The 26,862-nt window shown below is 39.1% G+C and overlaps 1 protein-coding gene across 3 annotated transcripts in view; it reads left to right on the top strand.

The window, feature by feature from the left end:
• LOC127473195 (uncharacterized) overlaps window positions 1-26,847 on the top strand; it is a 30,508-nt gene extending 3,661 nt beyond the window's left edge. For all 3 annotated transcript variants that reach the window (XM_051792590.1, XM_051792588.1, XM_051792591.1), the window contains 13 exons: window positions 1,436-1,555; window positions 2,505-2,624; window positions 3,686-3,805; window positions 8,771-8,893; window positions 9,930-10,012; window positions 11,268-11,393; window positions 12,172-12,217; window positions 13,382-13,515; window positions 17,973-18,101; window positions 20,122-20,236; window positions 21,143-21,277; window positions 22,473-22,598; window positions 23,398-26,847. In XM_051792590.1, coding sequence (XP_051648550.1) covers window positions 1,436-1,555; window positions 2,505-2,624; window positions 3,686-3,805; window positions 8,771-8,893; window positions 9,930-10,012; window positions 11,268-11,393; window positions 12,172-12,217; window positions 13,382-13,515; window positions 17,973-18,101; window positions 20,122-20,236; window positions 21,143-21,277; window positions 22,473-22,598; window positions 23,398-23,519 — 1,499 coding nt within the window. In that variant the 3' untranslated portion in view covers window positions 23,520-26,847. The remainder of the gene's footprint in view (window positions 1-1,435; window positions 1,556-2,504; window positions 2,625-3,685; window positions 3,806-8,770; window positions 8,894-9,929; window positions 10,013-11,267; window positions 11,394-12,171; window positions 12,218-13,381; window positions 13,516-17,972; window positions 18,102-20,121; window positions 20,237-21,142; window positions 21,278-22,472; window positions 22,599-23,397) is intronic.
• Window positions 26,848-26,862: the final 15 nt, after the last annotated feature.

The raw sequence follows: 26,862 nt of genomic DNA, 5'->3' as shown, positions 1-26,862 counted from the left end.
GAAGCCTCACAAAGAGAACCAAGACACATCCCTCTTACTTTAACATTCACCTGTGTATTTTATTCCAAGATGGAGCAAGCCCAGCCTTAGTTCTGAATAAATTATTATAAGCAGGAAGCCAGTGTTTGGACAATTTGCATGCAAGGAGAGACTTCATGATTGATCATCATACTCACCTGTTAGCTAGGGCGGCAAATGTTTGATATTATAGGCAGGTGAAGATTTTGAGTGGTTTCTGCTTTATCACTCTCCCAAACAAAAACAGAGATATGTGAAAGATTCAGATAGTCAGTGTGTAAGGACCAGAATTAAACCGCATGAAGAGATTTTTGGTTTTTTTCTCTAAAACCTTCACACACAGGCCAGTCCTTCCTTTTGTGTGTATTGTTAATTATTAAACAAAATTGATTTTTATATGAAGCAGTTCTTCTGTGAAGCTCACTTACCTAATCCTGAAAGTAGGAGTTTGCTAGTCTTGACATGTAAGCAGCTTCTAATGGCATGAGATATTGGCTGAGTTTTGCACAGATGCATGAAAGCTCCTGTCCCTCACAACCCTCACATCTCTTTCTCCTATGGGAGGTAAAGTAGCTAGATATGCTTCATAGAGATACTTCAGTCATTAATGCACGGCTTTAATCTGTTGCCTGAAAACATATCTTATAATTGTGTGCTTCACCAGTCAATTTATACTACATTACCTTTTCAGCTCAGTTCATACTACTGAGCATTGGTTCAATGTCCCTTTTATTTTCCTCTCTGCTGCTCCATTCCACACATTATTTTATACAGTGACTTTCAGAAGTCATGCATGACTGCTGTTGCTTGATGGCTATTGTTGAACATCTGGTTTATTCATAGGGGAACTATCATACTTAAGTACAGGTAGACTCATGCTAGACCCCGAGGTAAAACTATTTGCAATCCATGTTGCTATTCCCTTAAATTCTTTATTGTAAAAAAAGATTGGGTATTATTGTAATACCCAAGATTGAAAACGCAGTGAACTTCAAATGTAGTAAATTAAAAATATATAGTGTTTCTATAGTTCATAACTAAGAACACCACGTTCAGTAGATTTTTTTTTTAACAAAGATCTTCTGTAATTCAGAAAAAGATAAAGATTTTTATGGAGAACAAGAACACCTGCATTTATATTAGATAACATTAAAAAAAAGTGTTTAAAAATTATAATTTATCTTGCTTTGAATCACTAGCTTTGAGAGTTTTATAAGAGGCATTGCCAAGAACATGTTATTCCGAATTCATCTATTGCTTCTGCTCATGGAAACATGAATAAGGGTAGATGGGCTTTATGGAGTTGTTGCAGTACAAAAATCCTTATATTTTTGGTTGGCTATAAATTTTAATGCATTTTTGTAAACTAACCCTTTTCAGGTGTAATTAAGCCTGTGCTGTCATTGTACATCTTTAGGTTTTGAAATGTCACCCCTTGGAAAGGACCCCCTGGAGGCCTTGAGGACCTTAGCCTTTTCAGAAAACCCAGGTTTACAGCAGTCAGCTGCCCTCTATTACCTGCATATGAGTCAGCACAGTAAGTTATCTCAGTGCATTAGAAAATTTTCACATAATTATAAATAAAAGTATTATTTCCAACTGTGAAATTTCCTTTGATTTATTAAGGAAAGATTTGGTGGGGGTTTTTTTCCATGCTATGTTGTTTGCTAAGGAAAATGGAAATGCTGTCATTGCCATGTAGACAGAGTCAATTCACGGTTTTGCTGTGAGGAGATATCTCTTATGATTATAAAAGACTGTCATTTATGTAATTGTAATACTTCTGTAAAACTCAGCAGAACTCAAAGTACTTAGTGTATACTGAATCTCCTGAGAGCAACACAGTCAAAATATAGTGGAAGGAAATGGGCATAGTGACCAGCTAATGTTTTATATTATATTATTTTTGAAAGAGGACAAAGTTCTAGAGGCCAGATTGTAGTGAAAGTTTATGAAGGAAACATTCTCCTTTGTCCCAACTATTCTGTGGGAGCACTTGGCTCCTGAGGTAATTTGTAAATGGTTAGGAGTCAACCTAGATATCCCAGATAAAATTCCAGCAAGACTTTGGGCTCTAAAAAAAGGTAGAAATACCAGCAACAAGCGGGTTGCAATTTATTATCTATTTGTTTGTCTTAAATTTACTTCAAAGAGAATATTCTGTCACTTGGCGTAATAACTTTATCCCATGTATTTTTTGCTGTATAAAAAGTGCAGGTAGCCACAACACAAGGACCTGCTGTGAGGCAGAATGACTTACTTTGTAGCAAGGCATACTGCTTTCCTTCCCGTGATGTTTTTGAAGTACTTGGTTATTCAAAACCTTTTCAGGAAACTTGCCCTGTTTGCTAATAGCAGTGGAATTTAAATGAAGGGGAATACCACTCAGCCTATGTATGGGAGCACCTGAGGCTTAAGATCAATAAGGGAAAAATGTGACTATGGTGAGCAATGAGACTCATGAATATTTCCTCTCTTTCTTGCAGTGAACATCCCCCTGCCTGTGGAGCATCTGGAACCCTTCTATGCCTTACTACGGTCTGCTGACCTGGAGGTGCAGCAGATGTCTTCCTTGTCCCTTGTCAACTTCTTGCTGGAAGGACATAGTGAGTAGCACATCTCTCTTCAGGTGAAAAAGTGTCTCTTCAACCAGACTCATGTAGAAGGAAGGCACGTCTACACACCCAGGTCTGCACAAATCTAAATTACTTTTTCCGTGTTCTAGTGGCACCAAGACATATAAGATCCCTCCCGCTGATTATATCATATGGCAAGAGTTCTTAAATCTGTGCGCAAAAGCTGATAAATTATTCCCAGACTGGTGTGGGAATTCTATTCTCGTTCTTGGATTGAGAGCCCAACACTTGCCCTTTCAAACAACAGATAAAACTCTTAGAAATAAACTCTATCTATGAGACAGCGCTCATTTTCTTGTTATTTATGAACGGGACCTTAATTTCTTGCAGATAAAAGAAAAGTTAAAACATTCAGTAGAATTCACTTTCTTCTGTAACTAACAGGGCAAATGGAATTGAAATAGGATCTGGGATCTGCAGAAGAAAAACTTCCCAATAAAGTTTATGTTGATAGACAGGGCATGAACACCTCACACCTGGTCAACGGAGTCCTTGTTGCATCTACTACTTCACTCCTGGCACCTGGGCCACAAGTATTCCATCACTCAATCCCATAACAGCAGAAGATGGGGTCAGTCTTCAGTGAAGCTAGCTTTTTTCTTTGCTTTTTTTAAAGGATTTTGCTGCAAATAATATCATGTCACTTATTAACAAGTAAAAAATAATATTTAAAGGGAAGAAAAACAAAGAGTGAGGCGAGTGCTGAGTAAATTGTTGAACCTATTGGAAAGCTGCAGTTGCTCTTTCCAAAATTACCCTTATGTTTGTAAACAGAATTGCTAACAGAAATATTTGAGACCTTCTACCCTAGAGCTTCTGAACATCTCTTACACTCTTGCATGAGTCTGAAGAGGAATCGAGCAAACCAAGCTAGGGACTGTGAGTGGCTATCAGACTGTTTCCATCTTAGATCTATTTTATATAATCATAATACAGATTCCGAAAGCATAAGAATGATATATTCTTTCCACAGAGACACTAACTATTTATTTTTTTTATTTGTCCATTATTTTTCCTGAATTTATGAATAGTTGACAAAGAATTAGTTGTTCAAATGGGTTTACTTGAGCCAATTCTGGATCTACTTGAGTCAGAGGATCCCACTGTCCAGTGTAATTCCTGTGCCTGCATCATGACTTTGGCTGTTTCAGGTGAGTGTGCTGTTCTTTCCCATTATCATCTGCAATGAATTCATTCAACTCTTAGATCACATTTCAAGAAAAAACAACCTATTTACATTTGGTTTAAGAGTCATAAGATGCAGCAGCAAGTTTTGGTATTCCCACATCATAAATTCAACCTTTTGATATTCCAATTAAGGAATTTTTCTTAGTGTTTCTGACCTTCATTCTCTTATGATTACAAAGCTTTCTCTGATTTTCATCCTAAATATATTCATGACCAGCTTATCTTAATTAATGTCTACCTTGGCTTTTGCTTCAGTAGTTCTATCTCTCTGGTCTATGCTGATGAGGCTCCTTCATTTTACTAGACCAAGAAAGCCAAGCTCTTTTAAGACTCCTTGTAAGTGCTCTCCATTCATCTTCATAGTCCTTCTGGGTGTAAATGATATGTTCCTGGAATGAACATAGCATTTGCATCTGCTGTATTGTGATACCATAGACCTCAGGCATTTTTGTTACAGTCCCAAGATATACATAAATGCTGCAGGAGTTCTGTTTTGAATTCATGTCTTCTGAAAGCGAAGTCACCAGAAATGTGCAGTATTTCAGCTGTGGCACCTAGGGAAATAAGTTTTGTGGTACATCTCATGATAACTAACACCCACCGTTTTGGTGAACATGCCATGGTGATGTTGTCATCCTGCAGCTGACTTAATCACTTAGTCTTTCTCCTCCTCTGCTGCAATTTCCAGCAGATACCAATTAATTGAGGGTCTACCACAATTGTTTCCAAGTGCACATCCCTGCATTTTGTACTATAAGGTTTCATTCTGTTTCTGTTGCTCCAGTTTTCTAACTTGTCTGTTATTTGTAAAATATTCCAGTCCTCCACTGCATTGACAGTTTTGCACTCACACCTTTGTATTAACTTTCTGGTTCAAAACCAGCTACAGACCAGTCCTTGTGGAATTCCATTTGTAGCCTACTCCAAGTGGTCATTCCCATTCAGCAAAACTTGTTGCCAGCTTGGTTTCAGTCAGTTTGTTATCCATCATGTCCTACTTGCATTTGTCATCAACTTCTTTTGCTTAACTATGCATATTTCATATCATGATATAAATATTTTCCTGGTATTCAGACAGTTCAACCACAGTTACCAAAAGAAAGGTTATCAAGTTAGTCTGACTACTTCTACCTTGTGCAAACTGTGCGATTCTACTGTACAATTTGTGTACAAGTTTGTATAAAAGCCATGAATAACATTTATTTCCCTCCCTGTAGTATTTACTCCACCAGCTTTCCTCTACAGAATGGGAGGTTGTCCCAGAAGGCTGAGAGAAGCATGATGACAGTGTTCATTTCTCATTTAAGTATTTAGGTTGCAAAAGGGAATGCAGGATGCAACTACATGAAAGTGCTGATCTGCATTTTATCTCACCTTTTTTTTTTGTGTATTTTTTAGGTTTTTAAACACTTTTCCCTTAGGAACTTATTTTTAGGCATTGTATATTATTACAGTCAGGTTAAGAATTCTGCATACAACATTACTTTGTGTGGAATGCAAGTTGCCTCATTTAAGTGTCTTAATTAGGCATGGCATCACTAAAATTTTAGGTACCTGGCACTAGAAGGACTTTTTTTGTGTATGGTCAGTGAAGTTATGGCCCTGAAAATTTACAGAGAGATATCCATTCACCTGTTTTAAGTAGCCCACAGAAAAAGTGACTTGTTTGGGGACCTAAGGATGTTACTTAGTCCTGAAGGCACTCTCTCCCTTCTAGATATCTTTATCCTGGAATATAGAGAACCCTCAGCTACTCCAGAATCAGTCCACCTTCATTCCCTGTTGAAGGTGGTCACATAATGCCTTTGCACACTCCCTTAAGTGCCAGTGTCCTTCTGAGCACAAGTAGTTCAAATTAAGCTCTCAAGAAGCTTTCAAACTAGACAGGAAAGGTAGGCAGTCCTGCAAGTGAATAGGCTGGGTTGCTGTCTGGCATTTGATAAGTGTTGAGTATCTCTGTCCCAGTTAAATCAGGATTTGGAGGGACTGAGTCTATCTATTTGTTTTTCAGATGGTATTTAGCTACCACAGCAATGAGACTAAAGCAAGAGGCAATTCTCTAGGGTTTATTTTAATTTTAACTCACAGACTATGATATTTTGAAGTGTCTGCTTGATAAAAGTATCCTGTTCAGTCACATCTTTCAAGTAAGCCTTTCATGCAAAAAGATACATGTGGAAGCACAATCAAATTAGGAAGATCCTTAGATAGCTTGAAGGTGACTAAAATTCTGCATCTAAGAATGGTCTTAATTCTGCTGCAACAAGCATGCAAGACTATGCACACTGAAGCTGTTTAGCAATGTGACTGCAAGTTATGCGTAAGCTGGATTGTCTGGTACTTACCTGCTGCAATAGGTAGCCAAAAATAAGAAGTGCAAACCAACCCATTCAGATGAACATGATTTGAAGGTTAGTTTGTTCCAACACCAGTATTTGTCCATGCAGCAAAAGGACACATGCGTTTTGAAATTATCTGCTGCTTTTCAATCAGTGAGTGAAAGTAATCAGTTCTGGTATAAGAACTCTTCTCAAAGTATACCAGAACAGAACTAAATGTTCACAGTCTCAGGGTTTAGGGAGGCCTGAACACGTGCATTAAGCTAAAACGAGGATGCACTGAGTGTAGAGCACATTCAAAGCTGTTCTGATAGAAGAATTTTCAAGCACACAAATGTCAGAGAGTAGAAAGAAAGAATTTATAAATGCAGTTTTGAGGTGAGCTATTCAAACACAGCTTGAGTAGATGCTGTTGATTTCCCTACTTTAGAGTAGCATCTGAACACGTGGTTTCCTTCAAAAACCATTCCAAAGGGCATCAGTGGAAGGACTGCATTATTTAAGATAAACAGGTGGTCCAAGAGAGAAACATCTAGGTCTAGCCTGCCTCATCTCTGACAGAGTTGATAGTACAGTTACACATCTTGGTGAGACAGGTCTCTCCAACCAGTCTGTCATAAGTTGACAAAACAGTGTTCATCCACAATATCTATCTAGACGGAAGAAAGAATTTGCCCAAGTCCAAATGGTTCTAATCCCTTTGCTCAAATATGAGGTTCTCTCCCACATTTACAAACATTCATGGAGTGTATTGTGTGCAAGAGCGAAGGAAGCAGTTATACCTGAATTCTCAATCCTTTTACCTTTTTCACTCAGCTGATTAATTTACATCACACCAGACTGGTTTCCATCACTTGGAGCCACACAAAAGAATTTCTGCTTCTGCTAAGGGAAACAAAAGAATAGTATGTAGGCGGCTTAGATTAGAGGAAGGCTTGTCTATGAAATGGACCAGAATATTTCACCAGAGTAATAGCTTCCTACGTGGAAAAGCTATTTTTAAATACATTACCCTTCCCAGAACAATTATTTTGCTCAAAATGTTTTTCCAGGATAAAAGGTTTTTTCTTGAGTATAAAATACTCATATGATGACAGATTACTTGTCTTGGTATATTAAACTGGTGCTATCTGAACTATACTTGAATAAATATCCTGGATTATCTGTTTGTGCCAGTTCCTTATTAGGCTCCAGGTATAAAAATAAGAGCTTTGTTCTCATAACTCCCTAAGTTAGTTGGCACCTGAAGACTTGATCTTATCTGAATACCTTCTTTTTTTTTTGTTCTGTTCTGCTTCATGTTTCTCTCAGCAAACTTCCAGAGACTGGCCATTGTTTAAACTGTCTGTAAATGTATGTAAATGAAGCAATACTCTACTAAAACTCCTATGGTCTTCAGTGGCAGTTTGGCTTATATAAACAATGAAAGATGTAGACTTTGCTTTTTCCTTTTATAGAATAGTCTGCAGTATACTAAGGCATGAAGAGAATTAATCAATGGTCTAATTCCCATATAAATCTCATCAACATCAAAGAACACCACTGCCAACACCTTATTTTTTTCAAAATTAGCCACTAATGTGCTTATAAGATACAAATACAGAAAATATAGAGATAGAAATAAGATAGTAAAGGGGAGAGGACCATAGTTGTCTTAGTGTGGCAGCAGGTTACTTGTTGCCAATGTTTTGATGGCCTCATGGTAAAGGGGTAAGGAAGAGCATAATAGAAGGATTCCCTTCTGTACAGCACAGCTGAGGCTACCTTCAGGAAGTTCAGAACTAAAAGCAGATTCTTTCTTCTAAATTATATTTCATAACATAGTATAACTTCATCATATGTAGTATGCTTATATACATAGTATATAAATATGTTATATAGTATTTTATTGTATATAGTTAATTTTACAGCATTAAGTATTATAGGTTTTGGTTTTTTCCCCCAGTTTTTATCCAAGAGTCTCAAGGGATTCTGCAGATTTTTTTGAATTCTCCTTCTACTCCAGGATACAACTGTACAACTCAATGCATTGCCATGCAAGGAATCACCAGCACTTCAGAGAAGAAGCATATTTTCAAATTTCAGTGGTTAAATCAAATTCTGTCTTTAGAAACCTCTGCATTGTTTGTAGCTGTCAAAGGAGTGACATAGGGACATTCAAAGAGAGAAATTGGCTCTGAATATACCCTACTAAATGAATTCAATCTTACCTGCAGTTAATTATGTAGTTTTTTCTTGTCACACTGTGAATAGCTTGATCAGACATACCAAGGGTATGAGGCAAGTATGACACTTTGTTAACCTGTTTAAGGGTACTTACAGTCCTTTTTTTTAATTTATCCTAGTCACAAAACAAAAGCATTGAACCAGCTGTGATCTACAGCTAATCCAGAACTCATGAGTTGGTTTCTTTCCTATTTAGCTCTTGGAATTTTTAACAGTTTCCTTTGAGGATGTGGAGAAATTTTGATATATACCAAAGAATCAGAGAAGCAAACACCGAAGGACAAGTCCCGCTAGTTGTCCTGCTCCTGGCTCACAGTAGGATGGCACTAAGTATTTCTTTCTTTGTCTGATTCTTTTCTCCAGAGTCCAACCGAGAGGCTATTGGTGCTGCTCGAGGAGTTACACCCCTACTGTCTCTTGCCAAGTCCTATGATCCCAGAGTCCAACAAAATGCAGTTGGTGCTATTCTCAACCTCACACAATCAGGTACTTTCGGACTAATGGTTTACCTAAATTGCTGAAGGAAAATTTCTCACTGATAGAAAAACAATCCAAAAGGGTTAAAACAAGATTAAAGCATATCTAAGCATCATTTCCTCTGCATATGGCATTCATGTTGATACCATAGGTTGATGATTTAAGTTTAGCTGATACTTTTTTTGCTTAATAGTAAAACAGAAAGGATTGATTTTCAACTCCGAGGGGCTAGTGTATGAATACTTAAATAATCAAAGAAATAGAAAAAAGAACCAAAAAAATTTGTTAAAAACATAACTTGGCATAAAATTTAGCAGCACATTTGGTTGTACTTTGAAGCAACCTCAGAATCTTATCAAACAAAATCAAGTTCTACAAATTTTTACTTGTTCTAACTAACTTGATGTTGGAATATGCAGAATATAACTATTATGGGTCAGAACATTAAAGGCTCCTGGGATATCTGCTAACAGCTTTATCAAAAGCAGTTATTTGGTCCTCTGCAATTATATGTACACAACCATACATTAACTCTGAAATGAACCAGCATTAAATCTCACCTACCTAGATGATACCATTATTCCACAGAGTTAAATGATAAAGTCATGAGTAACACCTCTTAACTCTACCTTGTGGAAAGAAACTGTTGGCAACAACTTATACACTTGGCTAATACAATTCTGTTATTATTTAGAATTTTTAAAAGAATTTGGTTTTGAAGTACAGAAAACATGGTGAAGACAATATCTGAGGCTTTTCAGCTTCTCTAGTGATTATGATCCTCAGAACAGTTTTTAACATAAAACCAGCAAAAGCTTAATCAGGCAGCCTGCTAGTCGTTTTGCTAAAATATCTGCAAACTGCAATATTGCACAAGCTCTAAATTATATACTCTCCAGTCACACTGGCTGGCATATATTTGGACATCAGCACTTTCTAGAATCCAAGGATTGTGCTTATCCCTTTTGAACGGTGCCTCCAGATAAGAAGGAGGAGAGGGGAAAGACACATTTACAGTACTTTTTTTTTTCCTTTTTAATGGCAGAGAAAATCCAACAGGTCCTATGCAAGGAAGGAGCCCTACCACTTCTTGCCTTGCTGCTGGAATCTCCTGACTCAGAAGTGCAGGTATGGCTCAAACAGGTCACATTTTAAAACAGTAACAGTGTGACTGTAAGGAGAGCACAGACGTCAGTCTGTAGAAGTGAAAAGGTGGACAGGAGGGAAGGTTTCTTTAAAGAAGTCAGAAAACATGTGAGAGCATTTTGGTGAAACTCAGCTCAGTCAGATAATGCATATTCAAAATACTCAACTTGTCTAGCTCCTCAGGAGAAAGTTTATGATGCAGAAGCGTGTCTGCCAGCACACATTAATGCATGAACAGAATTGTTGTGTGCCTACCTTCTTATGTCTTTCAGATCATCAGACAAGTTGCAGATAGTCTCTTCCTCTGTTTTTTTGGTGTTTTTTTTTTTTTTTGGTTCATTGGTTGGTGTTTTTTGGGGTCTTTTTCTTTTGTTTGTTTTGGGTTTTTTGCATCCTAACTTTGATCTTCCACTCTAAGCAATTTTGCTAAGTGTTCTGAGAACACATAACTTGTGAAGATCTTTTTCTTATCATTGTAAATATCTGGAAATCTTCTTTTATGCTTACCAAAGATACCTCTTTGTGATTCTGCATACTCAGCAGAGAACTGGTCTTGGTTCAAAAGTATGGTGATGAAAAAACTTTGAATCAGAGTTGTAAGCCTTACCATCCGTTAGTTTGTTCATTCAGTCCTCTGAGTAGCACAGAATAGTTTTCTCCATCAGTTTTATTATCTCTATTCAGTTTTTTTTTTAAATGTCTGAAGGGATGGACCCTCTGGAATTGCTTTCTGCAAATCGGCTCAGCATTTTCAGGTTTCTCTGAGATTCATCTTAAAATTTCCTTGTCTGCAGTTCAACCTGTTTCTTCTAATTATACCTCTCCAATAATACATACTCCTATATGTATAGTCCTCCCCAGCGTTAATATTTAAATCCTTTGGAAAGGATCTCTTGGCATGCTAGGGCAATAACTACATCCAGCTTAAGTAAATCAATGGAAACATATAATATAGTAAATGCAGATGACCTGGATGCCAGGAGCCATGTCGTTGCAGCAGCACAGGACATTCCCAAATAGCCAGGGTCCTAATGAGTTTGTACAACATGCCACAGCAGGACTGCTGCAGTAGCTGCAGCATGTTGTATCTACCCAATAAACACCCTTAAGATGAAAAAGCACTTTTATTTTCTTCAGCTCTAAATATGAGCATTTCTCCAATTTATTTGTATTCTCTTCAACATGACACCACTGTGACCTCCTCTCTCTCTCTACTCTTTTTCTTGGTCCTTTGCAGTATTACAGCTGTGCTGCCCTAAGCAACGTGGCAGCCAACATTCAGCACCACAGAGCCTTGCTGAGACCCGGTGACAGATTCCTGCTACGGACACTCATCTCTCTCCTATCCTCTTCTGTGGACAAGGTAAAGCTGTAGCTTTTCCTTTGTGTAAAGGCTTAGCATTGAAGTAGAGCTATAAACTTGGGCTTCCAGTTTTCAGCCTCACACCATTCTGCTTACCTACTGTACAGGTACCCATGAGAAAAGACAGCTGTATTAGAAGGTACATAGGTTCTACAAGGTCAATGTATGGAGAAAGCAAAGGGAAATCATTAAAGTTGTTCCACTGCCCTGGACACTTCCATTAGACTAGGATGGCCTGTATGCTATTAACTTGAAACTACATGTGTGAATTGCCCTGTCCAGGCTCTGTCTTTGATCATTGTGTCTGTGACAGGAGGTGTCAAGCATCTTTCATGCTACTTTTTTTTTTTTATTTTTGGTATCTGGAACTTTTACTATATAGCTTCGAGGAATAACATCCTGAAAATTTTGCTTTGCTGGGAGTCACATCAAAGGAACTTCAATAAGCCACAGTACAGGATTTAAAGGGTGGAACCTCAAACACTGTGTAGAAGGGAGGCAAAAAAAAAGCAAATGGGACAATTCCTTTCCCTTCATTTTCCTATAACTTATCTGACATTCTAAACCAAAACCAACATCTGAACCCCATTGGCTCTTCTTCATCAACAACAGGATGACTGATACTAAGAGGTTGAAGAAAATTCATGAAAATATATTCTCTGAAGTTAGAGTTGTCATGTTGATTTTGTGTACAATAGGCAAGAACATGCATTACTGAAACTGCTCTTTTTCTCCTTCTCTCATTCCTTTTTTTTTTTTCCCTATTCGGCACAAGCAGGTTTCAAGCCAGGCATGTGTTTGCCTAAGAAATTTGGCTATCAGTGGTAAGCAATATCTTGGAGATAAACAAACCACACTATTTCTTTCTTTCTCTGCCTTTCAGAGTAAGCACAGTGGGCTGGGAACTTTTCATATTGAAAGCAAAGAGATACCCTCTTTTCTACATTTTAACTGGGTGTTAAGGGAAGAGGGGGGTGCGGTGCATATCCTAACTAAATCTGCCTCAGAGCTCCCAGGTAGTGAGGGGAAATATCTGGACAAAGTGAGAAAGGCAGAAGAGGTCTTCTTATGCACAGAGCCCTAGTAAGTTGCTAAGTTTTTCTCCCTTCCATGTTTCCTAAGCATTAAACCCGGTTAGGAGAGAGAATGTCTCCTGAAATTGCTGCTTGAGGGGACCTGTCTTCTCCCAAGGCATGATTCTGTCTATCATTAAAGATAATTTTCTCCCAAGCATTTGTCATCAGCTTAAAAAAACCTATCCTATTAAATGTCCAGGTTTCGTTTCTATGACATACTTAGGAGATGAAAGTGGAGGACTGGCACGCTCAGTGCTAAAGCCCCACAGTCCAGGGTAGAGTTGTTCATCTAGAAAATGTAGAGGTGCTTAATTTTCAAGCAATCACAATTATAATGGAGCTGAGAGTGAAAGAACTGCTGCACTGCTCCTTGGTGCAGTTGAAGCCCCCTGGTCTGCTTGACCATTTAGATCTGCCTCGCCATCTGCTAGCTGCTCTGACAGGGCCTTTTAGTGCCCAAAAGCACTTGCTGAGGTTGCAGAGACAAGTGAGGTATAACAATTCAGTGGGATGGCTGATCTCTCCCCTGGCAACCATAACTCTGCTTGATAGATGGTGCTTGGGGAGGTCTTTCTGTCTGTACAACAGAAGCTGCCACCTTCTTACCTGGCCTTATGCCAATGATGGACTCAGAAAATTCCCCTCATTCTTCTTTTTGACATTCAGATACAGACTGAGGGTGTCCAAACCTACATTCTGCCATCAAGCTTATATTAATCCCTCAGCAAAAGGAGCCAGAATGAATGAGGGTTTATTTTTTTTAACCGAACATCTAGCGTTGTCCCATCTTGTGGAGATGGGGAGGTGCTCTCTAATTTGATCACTGAGGCACAGTCAACTGTTTGAGTCAGAGCCTGAATGCCTCCTTGCAGTGCTCTGAACCTCCCTGACTCAGTCATTTTCCCAAACCAGCGGACATCCAGGCCGAGATGGTTGCTGAGAATGTCCTGTCCAAGCTGTGCTCTCTCCTGGCATCTGGCAGCGAGGACGTGCGTCGTGCCTCCATCGCTCTGCTCTGGATACTGTCCCAGCACCTGCACAACCAGGTAGGGGAGGTCATTTCCCAAGAATAGAAGGGAAAGAGTAGTTCTGGCCTGGGGTAACACCCTGTTATGGCAAAACTGCATGTGAAATGGATTTTGAGAATGACCAATAGGCTCTGGGAGACTTCCCAACCCTTCTCTTTCCCACCCCAAAATAACAAGGCTTTGTTTACTGCATTTGCACTGTCACTAACTACCCAAGGAGCCATCTGTTGTGGTGAGTGGGATCCAAAGAAGAGACCAGTGAGAGAGCAGAGGGAGAGATGGGTGTCAGATTCCTTGGATATGTGGCTACTGCTTTGTGCTCCCTGCAACTCCCTATGGTCCCCTCAGTCCCCAGACCATAGGTCGCCACATGGGTGTACAAGGGGGAGGACACATGCATAGCACCGTGAGAGACTGCCACCATGGGGGCAACCAAGGAAGTTATTTCTTGGCTACAGAACTTCCCCATAGACTGAAAAGCAGAGAAACTAATTTAGAGCACTCATTTAAAGTGCATCAGTGCAAAATAAAGGGCAAATACACATTACCTCTCTAAATGGACAGTTTTATTCATAAGTACACTTTTTGAATTAGGATCAAAACAACAAGAGGGACTAATAGAATTTCAAATCCTGTCTATCTTTAGTTAATTCATTAGGACTTTTACTGGGACTATATATCCTCATGTCCTTAGTTACAGAATGGTTCTTTTGCCCATGATCTGGGTGAACACCACCATTAACAGTGCAAATACATGAAGAAGTCTGACTAGAAATAAACTACAGCAAATATTGACAAATTATTATTATTTTTAAATCTGCTTTCTCTTTAATTAAAGACATCTTTAGGAACATGGATGTAAAAAGTTTTCGATAGGTGTTTTAAGCTAACAAAAACATTTTAAGATAGTCAGAGGTTGGGTACATAAAGCAAAAAAAAAAAGTGAGAATCTTTCCTGCTTTGAACAGTAATGACAATCTGAATAACCATAGGTGGCCTTAGGTGCTTCTTGTGGATTAAATATACTCAGTCTGATTGGAATTTTTTTTCTGGGAATTGGAAGCTTGGTGCCAAGCAGCTCAGTTTCCTGTACACAGCACAGTGCAAACCAAATTGCACCTCGTCTAACTCCGGGACACGATTAAAAAAATGGGTAAATTCAATGCCTGGGAAGTAGCAACTAGAGCTATTCAAAGGCACAGTGGCTTCACAGGTTTTGTGCTGGCTGCATGAGCACCAAACATCCTCATTGCTTGTCTAACTGCCTCATACAATCAAAAGACAATTTGCCCTCAACAAGCTTACTACTGTAATACATTAAATTAATTGGAGGCTATTTGCACAATAAAAACATTACTCAGTATGAGGCATTATGCTGGTACATTGTCCTCACAGAATCACAGAATATGCTGAGTTGGAAGGGACCCAAAAGGATCATCGAGTCCAACTCTCAGCCCTGCAAAGGATCACCCACAAGTGTCATACCATGAGAGTATCACCCAAACACTTCTTGAACTCTGGCAGGCTTAGTGCTGTGACCACTTCCCTCACTTTTGCTTTTCTTGTCCCCAAAGATCATTTACACTTTTTATTCTCCCAGCAAAGAGTACCTGCAAATCCTCTCCTCCCTGATCCTGAAAGTTGTCTTTACCAGTGCTTCAAACCCCCAGCTACAAAGAGCCATGGTGCAGTGTCAGTGGGAGCAAAGGCACTGGGAGCTCAGCCTTGTTACACCAGCAGTGAAACAGACCATCCTTCTTGGGGGAAAAAGGATCAGCAGCAGGAGACTGGAAAGCAAAGCATCACCCTTGAGGCTTTATTCTCCAGTGAGAAATACCTACATCTCAAAATTTGTTTTAGCAAGCAAACACGGCTGTCCCTGACTACTGAATGTTGCTGCTTTGTGCAAGCAAGCCCAGGGAACTCTGAGAAGAGGTTGACCTATCCTTACTCATATCCTGGCTCCCCACCTCCATGCCTTTTCTGGCCTGTTTTTCAAATCTTTTCAATGTTTCTTTCTCTAACTCAGGCTGAATTCACTGTGAGTGAAAGAGGGACTTCTCCATGGGAACAACTGTTAGAAAACAAACCACTGAACAAAGCTAACCTTTACAACCAAGTCAAATGATGCTTGAATTATTACAAATACTACCCAGGATACAATGGGGCAGAATCCATCTGCCCCTTCGTTACCATGAAGCAAACACCCAGGAATGTTTCACAGGAGCTCCTCTCCCTGCTTCAGCCCCTTTTTTCCAATCCCCTGACCAGGCTGTTGACAGGGATTCCCAGCAAGAGCTGGAAAACTTCCCTCTTGCAGGGGGAATTTTATTCAGTTCTCCCAAGGACAGCCCAACCCTGAAACACTAAAGAATCAACCTTTGTGAGAAAACAGTCTTTTGATTCAAATTCCTTTAAGCAAAGACCTGGAAGTCAGGCTGGCAGGGGTCTGTCTACTGCAGATGGTGCCACTGACTCTCCATTCCAGGTACAAAATAACTTTGCCTTCCCTTCTTGCTAACTGGTAAACAGGGGCAATATTTATCTTGTCAAGAAATCTCTGTGTAAGGAGTACAAGTGCAGCATTGCAATTGTAAGCACACTTCTAAAATTGGGGGAAATGACATCAATATCCATCTGAACCACTCGATCTATTTTTACTCACAGTTGTCTCATGATTCTCTTGCACTGTGCAGGATTGAGCCAGAAAACTAAATCTGGATCCCAACCATATTCCAGCCAAAGAAAGAGGTTCAGCAAAATTCAAAGTACTGTCACTTGCTAATGTAGGTCCTAAATAAACAAAAGAATCTGGCAGGGAAGTCATTTTAAATTAGAAAGTTTATTTATAGTCCACAGAAAATTTCCTCCTCTCAGGCCGTAGCAAATCAAATACAAGTATCTTAGTTGATGGGATTACATATAAAAGAGGACACCGGGTCCAAAAGCATAGAAAACAGTCATCAATGGTAATTTAATTAGATTATCTAAATTTATATTATTTCTGCCTTTGAAGAGAAGGAAAAATAAGATTAAAGAAAATTTAGTCATGTCGGCATATAGGATTCCTTAAATGCCCTGAGTTTAGACATAGCACTGTCCTTTCCATTTATTTTCATCTTTTATTTTAGGATAGCTAGTTGTGACAGTGTTTAAAATAAATGTTAAATGAAGATGTCAGCTGATACTAAAAGAAAATAAGATACACTTTTGCAATTTAACCTAAGTAAAAGAAAGATGCAAGTTAAACTAACTTTTAAAGACATCTGCCTTTCAACGCTACTTTAGCAATCCTGACATTTCACAGGTTTCAGAATTGTGCAATTTTTCGCAACTGCATACAGGACCAATGATTTGTTTTATATTGAACTCCCCTGCTAATGTGCCTCAGTTTCTAAGTAGTACAAATGATATAATTCATTGCAAACAAATAGAAGAACTGCATGAAGAACTCAAATTCCTAAGGGAAGGAGACTGAAAGAAAAAAACACTCCCAAGAGGAAATCTTTTGCTTTTAACTGCAGACCTCATCCAAAGCTGGCTGAGGTCAGGTTTCTCTTACAAACAGCAGTGCCCTCTTAATCCATACTGTTATTCAGGCAACTACCTGGGCAGTAATCCAAACTCAGATCTGATACTATGGGACAAAGGGTAACAGCTTCAAACTGAAAGACGGTAGATTTAGATTTGATATTAGGAGAAACAGTTTTTTACTGTGAGGATGGTGAGGCACCGGAACAGGTTGCCCAGCGAAGTTGTGGATACCCCATCCCTGGAAGTGTTTAAGGTCAGGTTGGATGGGGCTGTGAGCAGCCTAGTCTAGTGGAAGGTGTCCTTGCCCACAGGAGGGTGGTTTGAACTAGATGATCTTAAAGGTCCCATTCAACCCAAACCATTCAATGATTCAATTAATATTAGTGGTAACTGGAGGAAGATTACATTCAGAGAGAGATACTTAGTAAAGTCCTTCTAAAATATCCATCAGACAGCAGAGAAATATATGTTTAAACTCAGATGTTGTTCAGAACATGTTACTAAAGTGGTGCCTCATTACAAACTGGCCTAAAAACACAGCCCATTATTGTAGGCAAGGTAAATTGCTGAGGTGCTCAAGGACACACTGCTGCAGCTACTTCACCACGTACTTCTGCCTTTCACATATACCCTGACTACTTCTCCTTCCAGTCAGGATCACATGTCCCTTCCCCTGACTATGAACAACTTCTGGGAAGGAATTGATGTGCAAACAAAGATAAACTACAGGACCTTAAAGGCTCCAGCCTTACACGGCAAGTGCTCTGTACATCAGTGCCAGTCAGTAGACCATATCTGAGAGAAAAAGCACCACATCATTGGTTTAAATGAGCTAACCAATGCTCTTCTTTCAGAGCTGAGATCGACCTGTCTATAGCTGTGTGAAGCTGCGATATGTTGTCCATATTGGATGTAACTGAGATACCGGTTACTCTTCTCAGGACACTCTGGCATGTGCTGAGCTACTGCAGAGCCTGGGGATGTTACTGTCGGTGCATAAAACAGACCCTGTGATTGTTGGACATACTGCTTGTATCATCAAAAACCTGAGCCTTTCCAAAAACAGACAGGTAGGTACCCAATATTTTTCACTGAGCTATACCCCAGGAGGTTGCCATTATATTTATATCAAATCAGCATTAAAAAAAAATCAAAATTTCTGTTGATAAGTAAATATATGCCAAGGATATTCTACACAAAATTCTAGGTATGAATAAAAGGACCTGATGTGCCATAATGAAAGGAGGGTTTATTCATATTTTCCCAATACAATAATGCTAATGAAAATAAGAAATATTTAATTTTTTCTATCAGTGATGTGGTTACCTAATTGAAATGACTGCATCATAGGTATAAAACATTCCTCTAGCAAAGACATTTCATGCTAATTAAAGGAACCATCCAGGAAAATCTGAGGTCTGTTATAAGCTGCATCTTTATTTCCTAGCTCTCATGCTTCAGCTGCCCTTTATTGTCAAATATAACCTGACCTATTGACGTATATTTTACCTGTTTGGCAAGATACCAGTTGTGCCAAAATGTTATAAAGATATCTGTTGCTGAGTTTGCTTTGAAATCCGTATGCACAGATGCACTTCCTTTTTCCTTGCCTTTAAGAGTACCTTGATCAAATAGTACCATTATTAACAATCAATACTGGGGTGGGGGGCGGGGAAACAACCACCTAAATCCTCATTTCTGCTTTGTCCCACTTCCTAGTACACACTTTTCAAAACTCAGTTCTTTTTCCTCTTTTTTCATGATCCAATTGCCACTAGTTCCAGACATTTAAACTAGCCAGAAGGAAAAGTATGGTATTTTTTCACTGGTATTAAGATAAGAATTATATAAATTTCTAATAGTTGAGAAATCAAGTTTTTCAAGGAACTAGATTCCCTCAAACTCAAGGCCCACAGTAAGAGTAAAAATGGACCATCCTTTCAAAGTTTGACAAATATGGTAATTTTTTTAAAGTATTTAGATTTTGTGACTTTATTCTGTTATCAGCCGGGAGCTGGTTCACCTTCATAAAGCTTTATAATGTATAGACTACCTAGCTCTCACTGCATAAGTGAATACACAGACATAACTGGGAGTGCCAGGTTTCCAGGGTCAATTCTAAGGAACACTTTCTAAAACACGGAAGAGTCCTTGGCACAAGAGATAAAAACCGGTGTTGTTTTTATGCCAGCAGGACACAGAGCGTGGGAGCTTGAAAGGCAGCAGTGTTGGATCCATCTTCAACCTCTAAGCAGCAAGTTAAAAACTGCAACATAAAAAAAAAGATATTCTCTTTTGTTGACAGACACCTGAGCTCACTTAAAGAGCTGTGATCAGCTTCCATTATTAGGATCTCCCAGTAAAGATGACTTTGTGATTCAAATTCATTACTAACCAGTCACTTCCAGTCACAGTGAGGTGACTCATTCAGAACTCATTTTTTGGGTCTCATGTGCTTTTAGTCCAGGTCAGCACAGACTAAGTCTCCTGTTTTCAACTTGGTCTATAAAACATATATCCCAGTACAGAGACATGCTGTCCAACACCACTTTTGGCATAGCAGATTCAGCCTAAAAGATAAGGGATACACAAAAACACCTAATTTGTAACATTTCTCTGCAGAAATAGAATTCACCATTGCTAGTGAGAGGTCATCCCATATTTCTGCAGATCAGAGCATTTCAGCACCAGATAGTTATCAAAGACCTGAAGACAAACAAGGAAAACTAAAAACCTTCCACATTTCCCAATGCTTTGCCCTGGAGCACTCAGCTTATTCACCTCTGCAGCAAGATTTAAGCCAATGACAGCTCACTACTAACATACAGTGATGTAAAACAGCAATAGGTCAGGAAATTCTTTGAGCTCAGAATGATTGGTGATCGTGAGAATATCCCACAGAGAATGGCCCAAAATCAGATGATCTCTGAACAATTCGAGGCATTGTCACGTGGTTGTGGTAGATCTGGGAGAAGACATTTCCATTATTGATGGTTTAGCCCTCAGTATTGTTACAGTACTTCTGAAGTCCTCAGAATCCACTAAACCATAAGGAAAATGCTAAACATCAATCTCTTTCCCTCATTGCAGAGAATCATGGAGAGTCGGTGTATTGAAGGTCTCCTCCAGACCATGCTTTCTACCGACACTCAAGAGGACTCCCTTTGTTACGTGGCATCTTGCCTTGCTGAACTTGCAAAGCAAGGTAGGGAAGCAACCCCTCCATAAAGCTCAATCAGAGAAGTGTACATGTCCTTTATTAATTCCAATAGGAGATGAAGCACAGGTGAACATGGACATACAGCCTAGGTCTTTCCCTTTAAATTCATTGTGAGTTTTGCCACGAGCTTCAAGAGCAAGATCCAATTCACTGGCAGGACATATGGGCTCCACTCTCTGCACTTTCTTTCATTGAACTGCTTAAAATTTTTTACTCAGATTTTTTTTGTGCTGAACTTTGCTGCTGTACATGGCCTGTCTACTTCTATTTGTAACATTTCCAAATTTCTCAGGGTGAGAAAATTTTACAATAGCAAAAACTAATATAAAAAGGGGAAAAGACTAAAATACAAAGTAGCATTTTCTCTTGAAATTTTTTGCACATGGATTTTATAAAAGATCCCAAATTTACAGTTGTGAAAGGTACAGCACTCCTTATGGCAGAAAGGATCAGTGTAAATTTTCCCAACATGCCCTGGCACTGAATATTGTCTGTCAAACAAGTCATCTCTTGTATCTGGTGTAACGGCCATGTAACTGGCAACATGTCACACTCAATTTTGCAAGAGGTGCCCAGCAGCTGCTGGATAGACTGAACCTACTAGGCTACAAGTGGATCGTACATAAAGTGGTTCATTGTTTCAGAACATAAAACCAATAAAATATGAATTAAACCCATGGCCCTATCTTACTGAGAGCATAACCTCAGGCCATGACCCTTTTTTACAACCTAAACATACTTACTAACCAAGCTCAGCACTTATTTTGCTTCTCCAGCTGCATGAAGAATTCCCTATTTAGGCTGTATGGTTTCTGGCAGAACTCTCTACTTCATTTCTTCAACACTGGACTTTCTGTTTACAGACTACTCTCTTATCTTTCTGTCTTCTAGAAGGAGCCACACTACACATGGTCCAATGGATGGATGAACATTTGACAAAGTGCTTGGTGAGACTGGCTGGCCAACTGGAACACACTGAGTCATCCTTTCAAGCTGCCTCCATCATCCAGCACATGATAGGTCACGGTAACTGTCACATGGGATTAACTCTGCTTTGAAGGAGTCTTGTGGCTGTCTGGAGTGAAATTAGCCTTTTCCAAAAGGAGATAACTGTCAGGCACCCAACAACCTTTAATGTTCCTATAGCATCCTCCATCTGGTCTCTACAAATGTATTAGCATAAAAGTGCCTACTGTCACCCTTGAAATAGAATAGTGCTTGAATGCATGAGGAAGCCCAGGGATGAAAGTGGACCACAAAGGTCTGAATCACATTTTCATTGCCTTCTTCAAGCACTGCCATTCTGCAGGGCTAGTCTGTAGTCAATTCTGAGGTCCTTAAAAACAACTTAAGTAGGAAGGTTGGAGACAGTTAAGATATTCCTTACCATGGGAAAGATGAGAACATGTTTCAGACAAGTCATTGTTACATCCTTCTGATTGACCTTCCTTCTCAGTATATACAATGTGATGGCATTCCCTACGGATAGAAGCAGAGGTTACATTCCAAAATTCTAGATAAACTCTGCTGTCTGACTAGCAAAAGGAAAGCTCTTACCGAACCAAATCCTGCTGTTGTAATTCTAGACTAGGTTAGCAGGAGCAGTGAAGTGGCTTTTAAGAATGGAGTCAAAATTTTTTCAGTTTCAGTGAGAGAGAATAAAAAGAGCATTACCTGTAGCAAACAAACAGCTTTATGCTTAATATACATGTGCCATGCAGCTGAGAGCCTTTAGACTTGCAAGAAAAAGGTGTTCAGATAATTCTTGCCATGCTCTCTAGAAAGGCATGGTTAGATTTTAGACCTTAGATGTGCAAAGACTGAAATCCATAATGAGTCTCCAGTAAGGGAAAATGCAAATCTGTTTCATTTCTGCCACTGAGGGTTTGCAACAGAGCAGACTCTCAGGCAGTGAACAGAGTCCAACAGCATAATCACTTCAGGTTAGTATGACAGGCTTATCAGTCCATAAATCAGCAGGCACCTTGCACAAGGACCAGATTCCTAGCACAGCAGCCCATTCAGCATTTTATTTACCTGAAGTATCAGCGATATTGCCAGAAGCTGTAGTACAGTGAAGTCCCTTGCCAGTCTTTGCAGTAATGCTGGCTGTAGCTGAAGGTAGATGAGTCATTAATGATCTTACAAATGTTACAAAAATCAGTTTTCAAAGTGTTTTAAAGGTTTGTATTGATCTCCAGTGGTCCTCCCATTTATGCAGAAAAAATGATGCTTTTATGGAAGCATCACATTGGAGAGATTCAAGCGTATCTCAAGAATTTTCTTACCCACCGAGAGATCCGGTTTCAGCAGCTGGGCATCTCCACATTCTGCAGACTACGAAAAGGTAAGTCCTTCCTGCTAGGCTGAGCCCCCCGGGTGCTCTCAGAGCCTGCCTGCACCTATCAGTGGCAAGCAGGCACTGCTTTGGAACAGAAGTCAAAATCATTAAGCTTGGAAAAGACCTCTAAGATCATGGAGTCCAACCACTGACAGTGCCGGGCAAAGTCCTCTGGGGACTAGCTCTGCTCACTTAAGCAAACAGAATAATCTCAAGGGTAGCTGTTACCACACCTGTTCTGAAGTAACTAAGAGTATCTTATGATAAAAGTGGGAAGGTTTTGTTTGTTTATTTGTGCGCTTTAAAACTAAAGCCTTTCTGATCAGCAGGGAAATAGGACTTCGGGTACAGATGCTTTTATCCGATATATTTGGCAATAGATGCAACCTAAAAATTCTTTAAATCTGAAAGCAGTTTATTTTGATAAAGCAAGCAAATAAGCAAATTGCATGATTAGCTGCTATTAAAGTGGGAAGTCTCACATCTTTTTCATACTCTAAAGTCCATTCCTTAATATTTTTCCGGTTTTAGTCTTTTTGTTTTTGGGTAAAAGTTGAGTACTTATGAGAGTTTTAATGTGGTAATAAATATATATAATATATAGCATATATCTTTACACATGTAGAGCCAGAGTCAAGACCTTGCTATGACTTGATATGCAGCTGCTGCATAAAGCTGCATTTAGACATCTGGATCAGGAGAACTTAGCAGCAATCTTGAATAGTTGTAGGGATCAAAACTGAATTTGTATCTGCCTTCTGTGGTAGAAGAATATTGTTCTGTCTTCTCTGTTATTCCTTTACAGATCCAGAATTTTCATTAGCATTCAGAAAAAGCCAAATGGCCAAACTCCTTGAGCAAGTCCGTCAACAAACAGAAGAAACTCAAGAGCTCCTTAAGGCAGCTATTTGCCATGAAGACAGTTAAGCCAAATGGCTTATGAAAACTTATCACATTCAAGAGTCTGAACTTTCAGAGAAAACAACTATTTTCATCAATTCCTGTAGTTAAAAGTTTTCCTGCTACTTGCAGTTTCATCATACAGAAGAGAGGTTCTGATAACAAGAACTGGAGCACGTCAAAAACCAATTCCTTGAACATTTTGGTTGGCTGCTTAAGTGTGCTTGAGGACAAGACTATGGTCCTTTCCAAATGGGGTGTGAAAAACACCCGTTATGCTTGGTTAATCCTCCATGATTTGTTTTTGGTTTCCTCACCACCACCCCCCTTCAAAAAAAAAAGCACTGTATTCATGAGGTTTTCTTCATATAACAGGCCAATTCCTCTGAAGAGGCATCTCAAGTATGCGGGTTACTCTGCATTCATCTTTATTTTGTTTCTGTTCCATGCCCCTTATTTCAGAGCACACTCCAGGGTCTTTGGAAAATAACTGAATTAACCCATAGTATAAAAGTAGAAAATTACTAACAGGTTACTACAGAAAGTAAGTGATGAGGGACAGTTCAGAAATCGCAAGAAATTTGTAAGAGACAAGAATGGGGCAAGCCTTCCGGCCGATCCTTGTCCAAACTATAGACAGTACTCTCCAGCAGAGGAGCAAAGGCACATTTAAGGCAAGTAAAAAGTTGCACAGAGCATGTATACAATACAGTAGCAACCATGAATTATTTGGGTGACGTGTTTGAATACAGAGATCTGTGTTCTGCAAATGTTAAATTATTTCCAAAGGTACTTGCAACAGGGAAAAAGTAAAAATATTTGGTAAAATTAGGAATTGTTCTTGTACTTGGATGCTGATAACTTCATTTTAAAAAGTGGTAAAGAACAAAAAACCTAGTAATATGTTTAAATTCAACTAATTTTCTTACATGTATACAGAATATGGGACAACCTCCCCTTCCTTCTCCTCCAGAGAAGAAGCTCTCTCACAAATACTTAGCCAATCAAACCAGTATTTTTCAGGAAAAAAAATGTAGCACAGAGCTTTGAAATTATGGGGCACTGTTTTTTTAATATAGGTTTTAATTTGTGATAGAATAGTAATCTAATAATAATAAAAATAATAACGATAAAAATAATAATCTATTAGTAATCCAATTCCATATTTGATCAATACACTGGTTTTTGAATACAAAAATCCTTCTGAAGCTTCACGTTGAACTAGCTGGAATACTGAAATTCTGGAACCACTGTTATAGCAAGCATCTGCTGCTAGGTAGCAGTTTCTTGTGAAAACATTTCAGAAGTTTCCTGTCGGTCGTGGTGTAACCCCAGCTGGCAGCTCAGCCCCATGCAGCCACTTGTTCACTCCCCCTAAAAGTGAGAAGACTTGCGGGTTGACATAAAGACAGTTCGACAGGGAAAGCAAAAGCCACACACACAAGCAAAGCTCTGCTTGTGTATCCACTTCCCATGGGCCAGGCAGGTGTTCAGCCATCTCCAGGAAAGCTGAGCTCCCTCATGTGTAATGGTTACTTGGGAAGACACACACCATAACTCCGAATACCCTCCCTTTCCTCCTCCTTCCCCTCCCTTTATATGCTCAGCATGACACTGTATGGTTTGGAATGTCCCTTTGGTCAGCTAGGATCAGCTGTCCCAGCTGTGTCCACTCCCAACTTTTTGTGCACCCTCAGCCTCCTTGCTGGTGAGGTGGTGTGACAGGCTGACTCTGGGCAAGTGCTGCTCAGCAGTAACTAAAACACATTGTTATCAACACTACGTTCAGCACAAATCCAAAACACAGCCCCCCTCTAGCTACTGTGAAGAAAACTAACTCTACCCCAGTCAAGAGCATCACACTGTGAGGTACTCCTGATCATGTTATAACTCTTATGTGCATGTAGAGCTTTAGAGCTGCTATTGGTTACAAACATGGAATAAATAAAAGTGAGAGCAAAAAAAACAGTTTAAAAAAATCATTTTGTCAATTAAGAGCTCAATGTTGCATTTTAATGTGGCCCAAATCTTTAAGTTTAATTTTGGTGCTTTGGGGAAACATTTTTGATAATGATACCTTTTAATATCTGCAAGTTTTTTTCCATCAGTACTCATTGGGAAACAAACAAACAAACAAACCAACCCACCTAAACCCAAACAAAACAAACTCCACACTCAAAATCCTCTCTGCAGTGCAGTAAGAAGGCCTGCTAAAGTACAGGGCAGACAGAAACCTCAGATAAAGCAATATGGCATTTTCAATATTCATGTGTGACAGAAATTTTGTTTTGAAATCTCATATGAAAAGCCATGTGCTCAACTTTGGCCAGATGGACTCAATGAAACAGAGGACTAACTGAATGACACAGCTAGGAACAAAATCCCAAAATCTCAAAACTTCAGACCACCTCTGTGGGTGACTTTAGATGAGTTTCCAAAAAGAAAATTAGTGCAATATTAAGTAATTATATCAGAATCTGTCCTGTATCTGTATTCTTGGGTATTTAATTGCAAACATTATTTCAAAGTCTTAGCAAGAAAAAAAAATTACAAAGCATTCTTTATCAGGAATGAGGAGATAAAAGATGTGAAACAAGCAAAGCTAATGGTGAACAACCCACCAGTCGTGATGTACTGAACTACACTCATTTATGTTGTGCTGTTAAGATGTGAGCAAGGAGCTGAGTCTTTCCAAAGCACATAGCTCACTGCTGTGAAAGGTTACTACTCTGTACCTTCAGTACAGCTGTCTGCAACTTCTACAATTTCTAGTTCTACCAAAACTGAGTAGTTCAGTTTTGCCTCTGATAGTAGACAACAAAATCAGTGGCAATAGAAGGGAAAGGAGCTAGCCTTCACTCGATACTATATTTTATTGTCAAGAACAACACTCAACAGAAGAGAAACTATTTTCCCCTTCATTTAAAGAAAGAGAATTAATCAAAAGACTTAAAAATTCAAAATTCAATCTTTTTTTTTTAAACTGATACACGTAATTCTACTTGCAATTTCTCAGTCTTTGTTTTGTTGTCAGGCCCTTGAAACAGAGGAAATTCTCTCTCATTTGAAGCAAACCTGGACTGAATGTAGTGATAAATTGTTAAAAAAAAAATCAAACCAAAAAAAGCAAAGTACAGATGAGAAATGAAGCAGGGCCTTAATCTGTGCTGCAAACAGTGAAGCAAGTGTTCTGAAGTCTCACAAAAAACAGATCAGCAAAATATAGACCCAAGCCAAAATAGCTCAAGATCAACATAATTTAAACCTGAGCCTAAATGAATCCCCAGACTTAAAACTGAAGCCAAATCTTACTGGCTATTTTTTGTTCAGTTTGTAGCTGCAAGTGACTTTGTACTGATTTTCTATTTAA

The sequence above is a fragment of the Manacus candei genome, unplaced genomic scaffold, assembly GCF_025592945.1.
Source record: "Manacus candei isolate 608988 ecotype Guabito, Panama unplaced genomic scaffold, ASM2559294v1 h1tg000034l, whole genome shotgun sequence".
Taxonomy (NCBI): Eukaryota; Metazoa; Chordata; class Aves; order Passeriformes; family Pipridae; genus Manacus; species Manacus candei.
The sequence above is the reverse complement of the archived record's forward strand: the minus strand, read 5'-3'. Positions and strand labels throughout refer to the sequence as shown.